Genomic DNA, 14,386 nt, shown 5'->3' with positions numbered 1-14,386 from the left:
CCACTCCTTTCGCCCTTCCATGTCTTATTTTGTTTTCTTCCCATGTTTTCCCCCACACCTTACTCCCCTTATTCTTACTTTTAGGCCAGTCCTCACCCAAGTTGGACTAGGTCTCTCTTTCTAGTTTGCTCTGTGACCTTAAAGCCCTTTCTTGCCCTCTCTGTGCCTCTCCCACCGCTTCCAGATTTCTATCCCCAGCTGGAGCTCCCTGGAGAGTGACTGGAGTAGCAGGCAGGCATAGGACAGGCAAAGGGACTTTTTCTGGGGTAGGGACTCCTCACTTACTCTGTGCCCATGGCCTCCTCCCCAGCTACAAAGCTATGCAGGATCCTTGTAAGGAGGAGAGGGACCGATTGCTGTCGCTTAGCAACTAGGCCGGCTCCTAGGAAACCAAAGAAGGCTTTGGATGCCAAGCAGGGTGGGAGAGAAACAGCAGGAGGAAAGAAGCAGCCCCTGGGTGTCGGGGGGAGAGGGTCCCTGGATCTGGGGGACCTTGGGAAGGAGGGGTGGGAGAGGCTGAGACTTGGGTTGTCATGGCAACCAGAGGCAGGTGTCCCTTCCTCATGCCTTGTCTTGGTCCTAGTGTGGGTAGGAGTGTTTGTTGAGTGAATGAGTGAGCTGAGCACTCTCCACATGTCATCTTATCCCTTGGCCCTGCGAGGTCAGTCTGTTATTACTCTGATTTTCCAGATGAGGAAATTGAGGCTCAGGGAGGTGAAGTGACTTCTCCCAGTGTCAGCCAGCCAGTGAATGGGAGAATCCAGGCTCTGAACCCTGGCATCTGGCATCTGGTCTCCCATCCATGGGCTCCAGGGAAACAGAGGCTCCCTTTCCCTTCCTCACTGCACCTTCACCCGCTGCTTTGTGATGTTCAGCTTCACCTTTCTCTGCTTCAGTTTCCTTACCTAGAAAATGTGGGCATAGTAATGTGTCCTCATAGGGCAGCATTAATCAAAAGGAAGATACCAGGTTTGGACAGGCCTGGTGAGGGATGCTCTTTGCTAAATCCCTACAATGTACTATTTTGTTGTCTTGGAAATCAGCAACATTTGAATTGTCTACCCTGAACCCCTTCTCCAAGGCTTGGGTCTTGGTCCTCAAGGGTCCTGTGACCCCCACTCCTTACCTCATCTGTCCCCAGGGACCTGGCTCCCCGAGACATCTCTGGCACGTCTGACCCATTTGCACGTGTGTTTTGGGGCAGCCAGAGCTTGGAGACTTCGGTAAGTGGTGGAGCGGAGCTGGGAGACTGGGGCATTAAATGACCTTGGGAAAGCCACTTAACCGCTCTGAACCTCAGCCTTCCCATCTGTAAAATGGATACAAGAATGGTCCCAGTAGCTCTCTCTGTCTCTCACTCCCTCCTCTCCCAGACCATCAAGAAGACTCGCTTCCCACACTGGGATGAGGTGCTGGAGCTGCGGGAGATGCCAGGTTCCCCATCCCCTCTGCGAGTGGAACTCTGGGACTGGGACATGGTTGGCAAGAATGACTTCTTGGGAATGGTGAGCAACCCCCAGACACCCTCCTTGGCTCACCACTACCTCCAAGGGGGACTGGGGAGAAGGTCTGGGCATCTTGGGGCTCACTTGGAAGGTTAGATGTGATGTTTGCCTTATCAGGAACCTTGGCCAGGCCTGCATGACAGAGTCCCATGATCCCATTGGTGCAGGAACCTACCTAAGGTCACAGGGTGGGCCCAGGTTCTTATTCCGGGATGAGAGTAGCCAGGTTGACTGTGTGCTTCACTGTGCTAAGTGCTTCTCCAGCATCGCTTCATTTATATAACCTTGATGGCCACTGTTAAGAGGCTGGGACCATTGCTGTCTCTATTTTACAGATGGGAAGACTAACGTTCAGAGAGGTGAAGTGGCTTTCCCAAGATCATATGATTAAGAAATGGCAGAGTCAGGATTTGAGTTCAGGTCTCTCTGAATCCAGAATCTAACTCTTATTCCTAGATGCACTGGGCTTAAGGTCTTTCTGTTAGAACTTCAGTCTCCCCATCTGTAAAATGGGTATTATTTTTCTTGCCTCTCAGGAGTAGTGAGTGGATGTATACTCAGCATTTTTGTTTTGACAGCTTTTTTGTTTTTTGGCTGGGTCGCATGACCAGGGCCATGGCAGTGAAAGCTGAGTCCTAACCACTGACCCACCAGGAAAATCCTGAAGTTGCCAGTTTTTAAAAGGAGGCAAGATTAAATAAGAGGGAGACTTGATCATGGACCTCCCTTGAAATGACCACATGCTTCACCAAAGTCATCAAGGCATGTAAAATGGTGTCGCTGCTTTGGAAAAATCTGGCAGTTCCTCAGTAAGAGTTACCACGTGGCCCAGCAGTTGCACTCTTAGATGTGTACCAAAGAGAAAGGGAAACACATATCTACACACAACATTTTACGTTAATGTTTATAGCAGCATCATTCATAAATAGCCAAAAGTAGAAACAGCTCAAATGCCTATCAACAGATGAATAAAGAAACAAAATATAGTATATTTCTCCTGGCAATCTTGATTCCAGCTTGTGCTTCCTCCAGCCCAGTGTTTCTCATGATGTACTCCGCATATAAGTTAAATACAAGAGAATCTATAAAGACAGAAAAATTAGTGGTTGCCAGGGACTGGAGGATGGGGAGTGTTTGCTAATGGATATAGGCTTTCTTTGGCCAGAGGAGCTGATAGTAAATGGTCTGAAATTAGTGGTGGTAGTTGCACAACCTGTGAATATACTAAAAACCACTGAATTACTTTAAATTGGTGAATTATATGGGATATAAATTATATATGTATAAAGTTGTTATTTAAAAAGAGAGGGAGAGGGTGGGACTTGACCTTCTAGACTATCTTTAAGCCTTTTGATAGATGCAAGTTTTTGTCCCTCAACGGAGCTGAAAATACACTCACTCCAGACATGCTATCTCTAGCCGCTGTGTGACCTTGGGCAAGTCACTCCACCTCTCTGAGCCTCAGTTTCCTCAACTGTAGATTAAGTGTTCCCTGGAGGCCTCCGGTGCCCTGGCAAGAGCTAATAATCGGGGACTGGGGGACAGAGTGTCGCCATCGTTGTGTTGATAGAACACGGTGGGGGAGGAGGAGCTGACCCTGGGTGGGCTTTGCCACCCCTCCTTGGGCGGGCAGCCTAACTCTTCTTCCAGGGCCCAGCAGGGCAGAGCTCTGCTGAGGGTCTGTGTGTCGCCCCACAGGTGGAGTTCCCCCCACAGGTCCTGCAACACAACCCGCCCAATGGCTGGTTCCGCCTCCAGCCCTTTCCCAGAGCAGAGAAGGATTCTGGGTAAATGTGGGTACAGTGGGAGGAGGCCGGGCTGGAACCATGTTGGGTTCCGTCTTCCGCTTGCGGGCCAGTCCTCATGGGTGCCCACGTCAGCCCAAACGCCGTCACCAGGTCCCTTCATTCATTTAACAAACGCTTGCTGAATGTCTCACCATGTGCGTTTACATGTGTCCAAATGAGTTCACCTTATTCCCATCCACCTGCAAACACATCAGTTGAATCTGATGTGTGTGCAGGATTTCTGGTCCCTCCACACCTGTCCACACACCTGTTCACACCATCCGTTCCTGTATACATGTGTTTACACTGGCCTCATCTTTCTACATTGGCTGGATCTGTTTATACTGCCTGCCCCTGTCCATTCCTGTTTATACCTGTCGATATCTGTTCACCCCTGTTTATACTGCCCACAACTGTTCACACCTGCCCATATCTGTCTTGTTTGACAATTATCCATGCTCTTCACCCGCGCTCACACCTGCCTCTCTGGGCTCTCTGCACCTGCCCATACATACTTATGTTCCTTTTCCTGTGTTCCGGCCCCTGCCAGCGGCAGCTTGGGTGCTCTGAGGCTGAAGGTGCGTCTGACCGAGGACTGTGTCCTGCCCTCACAGCACTACCAGCCGCTCAGGGAGCTGCTCATGGAGTCGGTGCTGGGGCCGGCAGAGGTGGGTGCGTCCCTGGGGGTGTGTGTGGGGGATCTGGGTCATGGCCACCCCCTGCTTTAGGGATGTCTAGCTGAGCTCTTCTGTTTTGGGGTCCCAGGGCCCCAGGCCACCTCTCCTGCCTCCTGTCCTTGTGCAGGAGGATGCCGCCAGCCCTTTGGCTGTCCTGGAGGAGTTGACCTCGGGGGACTGCCGCCAGGAGCTGGCCACCAAGCTGGTGAAGCTCTTTCTGGGCCAGGGCCTGACTGGACCCTTTCTAGACTATCTCACCCGACGCGAGGTGGCACGGACCAGTGAGTTGCCTGCATGACCACCCCCAGGCATCAGTCCCCAAGGATGGGTCTGCAGAGGGTCTCTGAGAGAGAATTGGGGAGCTCAGGCAGATGACAGGGACTGCTGTGTCTTTGTGTGTTGGGGCGACAGGGGCTGGGAATGGTCTTGGGTTCTGGACCTGGTTTTACTACTCATGTGCTGTGTGACCTTAGGCAGCTCATTTAACCACTCTGGGCCTTTGTAACGTGAAAGGAGTTGATGTGGCAGATCTCCTCGATTCCTGAGGCCGGAAAGATCATGACCACTGCCCCCCACCCAACCTTGGTGGGGGAGTGAGATGGATCCAGCCCCCTATATCCTAGCAAATACTTCTCTCTGTCCTCTCAGCTGACCCCAACACCCTCTTCCGTTCTAACTCCCTGGCGTCCAAGTCAATGGAACAGTTTATGAAGGTGAGTAGGTGAAGGCCTGGGGGGCTGGTGGGCAGTCCGGTGGCCTTTTCCTCACGGGCACTCCCTTCCCAGTGCTTACTCAGAGCCCAGAGCTTGGCTGGCCTCAGGTGGCCCTGGGCAGCTGAACTGGGGGGCTGGTGGCTGGCCTCGCCCTGAGTTGCACCCCCAGCCCAGCCCGGGGGCAGGACCCTCGCCTCGCTCTGAACATCTCCCTGCGTGGCCCCCCCCGCCCCCAGCTTGTGGGCACACCCCAGCCTTGCCCTCAGCCCCGCCCCGTGTGGTGCCCCCTGCCCCCAGCTCGTGGGCATGCCCTATCTGCATGAGGTCCTGAGGCCGGTGATCAACCGCGTCTTCGAGGAGAGGAAGTACATGGAGCTGGATCCCTGCAAGATGGACCTGGGCCGCACCCGGTGAGCCAGACCTGAGGGGTGAACCCGCCACAACCCCTCGTCTGCCTGGCAGGCCTGTCGGGCCGGGTCTGTGCCTTCTGCCGCCCCACCCCTCTTCCTGCTCCGGAGCACTAGTTCTAGCCTCACAACCTCCCCTGAGATCAGCCAGCCCCTTAGACCGTGTGGTGCGGTGGTTCCAGGCGGGACTCTGAGACGTGAGTGCCCTGGGTTCAAATCCCAGCTCTGCCATTGCTGGTGGGCAGGTTATTTCAAGCCTCGTGAATATCTACCTGATGGGCTGTCAGGAGAATGAACTTAGTCACACACACGAAGCCCAGCACTAACCAGTACTTCGGAAGTACTAATATTTCTATTATTGTGCTGGTGGTGGCTGAGGCCCTTGGGGGAGGGTCTGTGGAGGGGTTGGCCTGCTGCAGTGCTTGATGTCATGGGGTTAGGGGGCAGGGCAATGACGGGGTTGGGGGGTCATTCCATGTCTCCTGGGCTCCTCTTTTCTTTCCAGGACTTTTTTTTTCTCCAGCTCAGGCAGGTGGGCTTGTTCTTACCAAGCCATCAGAGTTGGCTGCTGGGCAGTCCACAGGGGACCATGGTGGAAACAGGAGAGGTTCTTTCCTTCTCTTTGGATGTTGCCCAGCAAGTGCTGCCCACCCCTTCTGACCACCCAGAGGCGGGCATTAGGACCCCTTTTTACAGACAAGGAAACAGCCTCAGAGAGGGGAGGTCACCTGCCTAAGGCTGCACAGCTGGGAAGTTGCCAAGTGGGGATTTGAATGCAGCCCCTGAATAGAAGGGCAGAGTCCATCTGTGAAACCCCAAGGCCAGGGCTTTTCCCAGGACAGCTGGCAAAGACAGTGGGACTCAGTGGGTGCCCACAGGGTGCAGGGGCATCAGGGGACTGGGCAGGGCAGGGTGCAGACAGACTCTGGAACTGGCAGCCCTGAGTTCTAATCTATGTTCTGCCACCTATTGACAAGGGGACTTCTCTGAGCCTCAGTTTCCTCATCTGTTAAATGGGAACAATCAGGCTACTTAAGGTGACATTGGTGGCTCAGAAGGTAAAGAATACGCTTGCAATGCAGGAGACCTGGGTTCGATCCCTGTGTCAGGAAGATCCCCTGGAGAAGGGAATGGTTATCCACTCCAGTATTCTTGCCTGAAGAATTCCAGGGACAGAGGAGCCTGGGGGGCTACAGTCCATGGGGTCACAAAAAGTTGGACACAGCTGAGTGACTGAGTGCACACCCCCAACACACACACACACGCATGTATGTGCCAAGCACTAGGTTGAACGCTGAGTTTGTATCAGGAAACAAATGGACACAAATCTGTCTTATTGGAGGAGACAGGTAATATTAATAAACTAAAGAAGATTCTTGCAGGTGATTAGTGAAATGGAGGGAAGTAAAGTGAGGGAGGGTCATGGGAAGAGCCAGAAGCAGGGGAGGGGCTTGTGATATTCCATAGGGAGGTCACAGGGACAGCCTCACAGAGAAAGGGATGTGGAGTCTAAGGCTTGGAGGAGGTGAGGGAGGTAGTCGTGTGCAGGTCTGCTGGAAGATGTTCCAGGCAGGGGAAACAGCAAGTGCAAAGGTCCTGGGGCAGCAGTGCATGTCTGGCAGGTCTGCACTGAAAATGCAGGGAACCCGGGTCCATGATGGTGAGCAGTGGGGGAGAGATGTCCTCTTTGAGGAGGTGACTCCCCGCAGCGGGAATGGACCAGTAGAAGGGGAGGCCATGGAGAAGGGATGGGAAGGTGGGTGCTCTCTGAGCTTAGTAGAGGCTAGTAGAGGGTTTTGAGTGGGCAGATGCTGGGTTCTGAGGCACAACCCTCTGCTTGCTTCTCCAGGAGAATCTCCTTCAAGGGTGCACCCTCCGAGGAACATGTGCGGGAGGCCAGCCTGGGGCTGCTGACAGGCTACCTGGGGCCTATCGTGGACACCATTGTAGGCTCCGTGGGGCGCTGCCCGCCCACCATGCGCCTCGCCTTCAAGCAGCTGCGCCAGTGTGTAGAGGAGCGTTTTCCCCAGGCGGAGCATGAGGTGGGCCAGGCGGTCCCACTGGGCAGATGGGGAAACTGAGGCTGAGGAGGGGCAGTGGCTAGTCCAGGACCACAGGGAGAGGCAGGGGAGGGGTGGGACAGAACCTGGGCTGCCCACCCTGAGGTGCTGTGTGTCTTGGCAGAAGTGGGGACAGTGTTCTGGCAGGATCTGGGGCCCAGGGGTGATGATAGTGGTGATGATGAGGATGATAATAATAACAGCAGCTAACACTACATTTATTGGGACTTCCCTGGTGGCTTAGTGGTAAAGAATCTGGCTGCCAATGCAGGAGATGCAGGACACGCAGGTTCCATCGCTGGGTTGGGAAGATCCCCTGGAGAACACAGCAAGCCCCTCCAGTATTCTTGCCCGGAGAATCCCACGGACAGAGGAGCCTGGTGGGCTACAGTCCATGAGGTTGCAAAAAGTCAGACATGACTGAGTGACCAAACAACCACCACAACACTATATACTGCCCTGCTAGGGGTCAGACTTTGTTTTACATATTTATTACCTCATCTAGTCTTCACACCCACCCTGTGAGGTGGGTGCCAGTATTATCCCATTTTACAGAGGAAGAAACTGAGGCCCAGAGAGGTGAGGTGCTTTGGCTAAGAGTTGTGGACTCAAGGCTCAGCTTCCAGACTCCCAGGGGGGATTCTCTCCCTCCTCCCCTCATCCTCCTCCTCAGACCTGAGCCTGGGCCTCCAACTGGGATGAGGCTGATTTACACCCCACACTGTGGGGCTCTTGCCTCGGCCGCTGGAGGAGGTGCTAAGTGGGACACATCCGGGGTGGGGGTGGGGGAAGCGGGAGACCAGCTCCTCAGACAGCCTGGCCCTTGTGGGAGGAGCCCCGATCCATGACACCCAAGTGTCACCCAGTGAGCAATGGCTGCGGGCAGGGAACAGAGATTTCCTCATGCCCACGAAGATGGAGGGGGTCAGAGGGACCCAAGTGACCCCTGTCTCTGACACCTGGTTCCTCCTTCTCATGAAAGGAGGAAGTTAATGAGCTGATGTCAAAGGCTAAAGTTACCCAGGAACGTGGCGGGCTGGGGTGGGGGGCAGACTGGGGGCAGTTTGGGGCTCCAGATCTGTGGGGCCTCCTCCCCCATCTCTGGGCAGCTCCAGGGACTCAGCTCCTGGCAACGCTCAGTGTCAATGTAGAGGTGCCCTGGAAAGTTGGCACATACCCAGAGAGGGTATTGTTTTATGTGTGAATACAACCCCTAAATAAACACTGCAGCATATTCTCGGGAGCTAAATATAGCTTGGTGAGTGTGATGGGTAAGTGAGGAGCCATTTGGAGGGGGTCAGCGCCCAGGAGAGAGACACGCCTCTTCCCAAGTCCCCTCTGGAGCTGGGGGAACCAGCCTTATGTGCAGGTGGCCCAGGCCTGTGTCTCACACGAAGGGGTACCATGCTTTACAATTTGTGGAGGGCAGAGGCTGGGACTGGGGGTTGTGCAGGGAGCCAGCTGAACTGGGTTTGCTACCAAGCCTCAGTTTCTTCATCTGGAAAATGGGGATAGTAGTACTACCCCATGGATTGCTTGAGGAATAATCGTGACAGTGCAGGCTTAGTTTTTGACACCCAGTAGCTAGTATTGAATGCAGGACAGTGTGATGAAGAGCAGAGTTCAAATTCTGCCTGGGTTCAAATCCTGGCTCTGCCATTTATTGCTGTGTGACCTTAGGCAAGTGACCTTCCCTCTCTGGGTCTCAGTTGCTTCCTCTGTAAAATGGAGACACAGAACCTCCAAGGGTGAGTATTAAATAAGCAAATACTTGGAGAAATATCTGGCTTGTTGCTATTCATGATCAGAAATCACAGATCTGGGTTTGAATCCTGTTTCCTCTGCTCATCAGCTGCGTGACCTGGGGCAAGTCAGTTGACATCTCTGAGCTTCTTCCTCAGCTGTAAATTGGGAATAATGATGACGCCTCCTGTACCCTTTGCACAGTGCCTGGCACAAAGCAGACCCTGAGGATGTTTGGCTAAGTCTGATGGTGCAGAATTGGTATTATCACTCCATTTTCCAGGTGGGGAAACTGAGGCCCAGAGAAGAAAAGCCTCCTTGGCAGACAGGATGGCCTCCTGAGCCATGTCCCCTTCTACTTCTTCTCCTGGAACCACCGATCCCTTGTCCTTGCTGTCCCAGTTTCCCCGACTGGGAAGTGGGTTTGGAGGACACGCCTCACCTGCTGCTCCTCTCCGCAGGATGTGAAGTACCTGGCCATAAGCGGCTTTCTCTTCCTGCGATTCTTTGCACCTGCCATCCTCACCCCGAAGCTCTTTGACCTCCGGGACCAGCACGCGGATCCCCAGACCAGCCGCTCACTGCTGCTGCTTGCCAAGGTGCAGGCAGTGGAGGACTCTCCCCCCGCCCCCCCTGTCAGATCCTGGGTGTTCTTAGCCAGGGAGGAGCATGGGAGGACCAAACTGGGAGGCCAGACCCATGGAAGACCCAAGTGAGACTCAGAGACATCTGTTTGACGTGGCATCTTCAGCTTTTTAAAAATTAATTAGGCTGTGCCAAGTCTTAGTTGTGCCATGTGGGATCTTTAGTTGCAGCATGCAAACTCTTAGTTGTGGCATGTGGGATCTAGTTCCCCGATCAGGGATTGAACCTGGGGCCCCCTGCACTGGAAGCATGGAATCTTAGCCACTGGACCATGAGGGGGAAGTCCCAGCTTTTCATCCTGAGTGTGAAGGCTTTCTTTTTGCTCTCAATTCCCTCTTTGGAATGAAACCCCTCCCCTTCTGGGGGAAGGTGGGAAGCAGGCTAGCAGTCATTTACACTTTAGTATGAATCAGACCATCATTCACAGAGGGGCCACATTTGGAGGTTCTGATGGGCTCAGGTATGTATGATGAGATCAAGCAGTCCTGAATGAGGTTATTTGGGTTCTAGCTGGGGGATAGAATAAAAGCACTGGGGATACACATCTGTGCACAGAGAGGAACAGATGTCTTTTCAGGCAGGTGCTTCTATCACTTTCTCCTTTTGTTGAGCACTGAGTTGGCAGCCAGGACTCTAGGGCTCTGCTCTGGGTCCACAGAGGCCCTTCCTCGCTGCAGTGACCTTGGCCCTGGCAGCACCCCCTGCTCCTTTGCTCCAGGCTGTGCAGAGCATCGGAAATCTAGGCCAGCAGCTGGGCCAGGGCAAGGAGCTGTGGATGGCCCCCCTACACCCCTTCCTGCTGCAGAGTATTTCCAGGGTGAGAGACTTCCTGGACCAGCTGGTGGACGTGGATGGGAAGGAGGGTGAGTTCCCGTGGCCCTGCCACAGTCAACTTGTCACTTTACGGACCCTCAGGACCTACCCGTCTGCCACCCCTCCACAACTCCAGCACTCACTGAGACTGTGCACCTGTGGGTCAGCTAGTCAGTCAGCAAACCCTTCCTGGCACATGGCCCAGGGATGAACAGAAGCAGGCCCTCCAGACCGTTTCAGCCCCTGTGGAGATGTGAGAGGGGATTGTGGCATGCTACTCACTCCATTGGCAGAAATCTATTAAGCGCCTGCTAAAAATGTTCTAGACACCATTCTAGGGTCTGGGGACACAGTAGTGGATGAGACAGAAGAAGTTCCTGCTCATGTGGAAGTTTTATTCTAGTGGAGACAACCGGCAGTAAACAAGATGAGTCAGCAAATCATGTGGTGCATTAGGGAGAGATAAGTGCTAAGGGATAAAAGGAGGGAAGGGAATATTGGGCTAGGGGTGGCAGACCAGCCTTTTAGAGAGGGTGGCCAGGAATGACCTCCCCAGGGTGATATTAGAGCAAAGACCTGAAAGAGGACAGAGAGCAAGCAGTGAGGATCCTGGGAAAGTGTTTTGGGATGGGGACAGGGTGTGCAAAGGCCCTGGGGTGGACAGTGAGGCAGGGGGGCCAGTGAAGAAGAATGAACGAGAGGGAGTGGAGGAGAGGTGAGGGGGCAGGTCCTGTGGGGTTGCTGGAGGCATTTTGGCTTTTACTTGGAGTGAAGTGGAATCACAGGGCAGTTTTATTTTATTAACATTTAAGTATTTATTCACTGGTCTGCGTCAGGTCTTAGTTGTGGCATGAGGGCTTTTCTCTAGTTGTAGCATGTGGGCTCAGTAGTTGTGGCCTGCGGGCTTAGTTACTCTGCGGCATGCGGAATCTTCGCTCCCCGACCAGGAATCCAGCTTGTGTCCCCTGCACTGGCAGGTGGCTTCTTAACCACTGGACCCCCAGGGAACTCCCCATGGGGTGGTTTTAAGCAGAGGAGTTAGGGACGAGTCTATATCATAATGTGGGACTCAGGTCATGAGATACTGGATCCGAATCCCCTAGGAGCACCCTGTGGGAACGTGGAGGCCTGGTTGTGGCCTGGTGGGGTCCCTGTGTGCCGGGGGTGGGAGGGCCTGTGTCCGGATTCCCTAAGGGTAGCTAGATCCAGGGCCCTTACTCCCTGGACTGACTCCTGCTGGTGCCTGTACACCCCTCAAGTTGGAAGGGGATCACCAAGGGCAACTTTGGGGCTCCCACTCCCTGCCACCCCCATTCCCTACCCCAGCCCTCAGTAATACCATTCCCTATGGAGAAAGTAGAGTCCATCTTACTCATCCTCCCGCCTCGCAGGGAGCCGAGAATCCCCCTCCTCCATGAGACCCTCGGGAGGTGGAAGGGTTCCAAGTCCCCCCTCCCCACTTTCCAGAAGCTGGGGGCCCAGCCAGGGCCCTGGTCCCGCCTTCAGTGACCGTCCGAGAAGGCTACCTGCTCAAGCGCAAGGAGGAGCCAGCTGGCCTGGCCACACGCTTTGCCTTCAAGAAGCGCTACTTCCGGCTCAGCGGGGAGACGCTCTCCTACTCCAAGAGTCCTGAGTGGCAGGTGGGGCTCCAGCCCGCGGGGGAGGGACTGCCGCAGTGGCCTCCCTCACAGAGCTGCTTCTTCGTACCCAGGGGGATGCTGAGGCCCGGGAGGGGACAAAAACTTGCCCAAGGTCCCAAGGCAGCTTAGCAAACTCAAATTCTAAGGCCAGGCTCTGCTTATACCTGTGGGTCCAGGTGGGCACAGAACAGGGACAGGCAAACACCTACAGGCACCATCAGACAGTCTTCAGCATGTGCGCCTGTGGTGGCTGGGACGTACCTGCCCAGATGTGGACACTCCCAGGGCATGGACAATGCTTAGCCCTCCTCAGCTGTTTCCAGGCAGGTCTCTGCCTGCATACCATGCATGCTAAGTCGCTTTGGTCGTGTCCGACTCTTTTGTCAGCCTATGGACTGTAGCCTGCCAGACTCTTCTGTCCATGGGATGCTCCAGGCAAGAATACTGGAGTGGGTTGCCATGCCCTCCTCTAGGGGATCTTCTTGACCCAGGGATCAAATCTGAGTCTCTCGTGTTTCCTGCATTAGCAAGCAGGTTCTTTACTATTAACCCCACCTGGGAAGCCCAAAGGGGATGCTGTGGCTGCATGGGCTGGGAATTGAACCTGGGCCTCCCGCGTGGCAGGCAAGAATTCTACCATTGAACTACCCATGCACTACGTACCATAGAGGCTCATAGAAAATTGGATCTCTCACCCATACATGCACTCATATCCAGGCATTCATTCACCCATCCATTCACCCATCAAGCACTTATCGAGTACCTACTGTGTACCATGCAGTGTTCTAGTGCTGGAGATAATGCAATAAGCAAAACACGAACTCCCTGCTCTCATGGGGCTGCCATTCAAGTCTAGCTCAAACTGAGACATCCACGGGGATCTACCCATTTCTGTGTCTGCACACCCGCAAATCATAAAAGCTATCACTGGAGATGGTGCCTACACTTATTCTTTCTACTTTATCAGCAGAGTGTAGATTCTAGAGTTCAACTCCCTGGGTTCCAATTCTGGCTGCACCAGCTGAGTGGCCTCTGAAGGGTCCTTTATTCTCTTATGCCTCAGTTTTCTCATCTGTAAATTGGGAGGAATGATAGACCCAGCCTCAGAAATCTGTTATCATGATAAAATAAGTTGGTAAATGTAGAGTGCTTAGAACCACATCCCAAGTGCAGTAGCAGGGGTTGCCATGGTGATGGTGATGATGATAATGGAAACTGAAGCCCAGAGAAGTTATCACTGAGAGAGTGATGGGCCAAGACTGTGGGACTCACAGGGCCGCCAAGTGGACACACACATAGGACAGATGCACAAGGTTGACTGTCCCCATGCCGGAACACACCGCCGGATGCACACACCGACAGGAAAGCTGTCCCCGAGCCCGGTCTCCCTGGGCCCGGTCCCTAGCCCGCCCTGCAGCGACAGCCCTCTCTCCCAGATGCACTCCTCCATCCCCGTGTCGCACATCCGAGCCGTGGAGCGCGTGGACGAGGGCGCCTTCCAGCTGCCGCACGTGATGCAGGTGGTGACGCAGGACGGCGCAGGGGCTCTGCACACCACCTACCTCCAGTGCAAGGTGAGGCGCCGCAGGATGGGGGAGGAGCAGAGGGCGCCTTTGGGGTCCCAACCCATCTCTGACTGCCCCTCCATCTCCCCGCAGAATGTGAACGAGCTCAACCAATGGGTGTCGGCCCTGCGCAAGGCCAGCGCCCCCAACCCGGACAAGCTGGCTTCCTGCCACCCCGGTGCCTTCCGCAGCGGGCACTGGACCTGCTGTCTCCAGGCCGAGCGCTCAGGTGAGAAGGCAGGGCGGACTCAGGCTCCGCCCTCCACACCTGTCAATCACAGGGTGTCCCACCTCTGCCTGGGCTGCCTTGCAACCTTGAGCGAGTTCCTTAGCCTCTCTCTGCCTTAATCTCCTCAAGTGTAAAATGGGCCTGATGATAATGTCCACCTTGTAGGGTTGCTGTGAGGATTAAATAAGTTGATATATGCAAAGCAATTAGAACACTGCCTGGCACACAGATACTTTTTTTCAAGTGCCTACCAAATGCCAGGCTTGTTCTCAGGAAAATAAATCAATAACCAGACAATTGTAATACAGTGTTACAAGTGCCAAGATGAGGCTTTTAGACGCCAGTGAACCCCTCTGGCCCAGCCCCAGGGTAGGACAGCAAGAAGGGCTTCCTGGAGGAGGTGCGGCTCAAGTATGACTGTTAGAAGAGTAAGAGTTAAGTAGTGAAGTTGGAGAAAGGGACAGAGGAAGAAAGAGTGTTTCAGGCAGAGCAAAGACAGGCTGAAGGATGGAGAAAGGTCTGTGTGGCTGAGCCCAGAGTGTGGGAGGGGCATGGAGAGAAGCGAGGCTATTCCTCCGTTGGGTGAAGGCAGAGGCAGTGTG

The 14,386-nt window shown here is 54.2% G+C and overlaps 1 protein-coding gene and 1 non-coding gene across 4 annotated transcripts in view; one reads left to right on the top strand and one right to left on the bottom strand.

The window, feature by feature from the left end:
* RASAL1 (RAS protein activator like 1) overlaps positions 1–14,386 on the top strand; it is a 31,743-nt gene that overhangs the window by 14,986 nt on the left and 2,371 nt on the right. For 2 of the 3 annotated variants that reach the window (XM_070475331.1, XM_070475330.1), the window contains exons 6-18: positions 1,142–1,223; positions 1,374–1,505; positions 3,204–3,292; positions 3,843–3,960; positions 4,058–4,250; positions 4,618–4,682; positions 4,980–5,092; positions 6,939–7,131; positions 9,354–9,491; positions 10,256–10,400; positions 11,818–11,990; positions 13,427–13,564; positions 13,649–13,784. In XM_070475331.1, coding sequence (XP_070331432.1) covers positions 1,142–1,223; positions 1,374–1,505; positions 3,204–3,292; positions 3,843–3,960; positions 4,058–4,250; positions 4,618–4,682; positions 4,980–5,092; positions 6,939–7,131; positions 9,354–9,491; positions 10,256–10,400; positions 11,818–11,990; positions 13,427–13,564; positions 13,649–13,784 — 1,715 coding nt within the window. The remainder of the gene's footprint in view (positions 1–1,141; positions 1,224–1,373; positions 1,506–3,203; positions 3,293–3,842; positions 3,961–4,057; positions 4,251–4,617; positions 4,683–4,979; positions 5,093–6,938; positions 7,132–9,353; positions 9,492–10,255; positions 10,401–11,817; positions 11,991–13,426; positions 13,565–13,648; positions 13,785–14,386) is intronic. The other variant, XM_020887847.2, reaches the window with a different exon arrangement.
* Positions 12,574–12,644, bottom strand: TRNAG-GCC (transfer RNA glycine (anticodon GCC)). Its single transcript has one exon. It is a non-coding gene; the product is annotated as a tRNA-Gly (tRNA).

The sequence above is a fragment of the Odocoileus virginianus genome, chromosome 12, assembly GCF_023699985.2.
Source record: "Odocoileus virginianus isolate 20LAN1187 ecotype Illinois chromosome 12, Ovbor_1.2, whole genome shotgun sequence".
NCBI lineage: Eukaryota > Metazoa > Chordata > Mammalia > Artiodactyla > Cervidae > Odocoileus > Odocoileus virginianus.
This window is presented reverse-complemented; position numbering and strand designations above follow the sequence as displayed.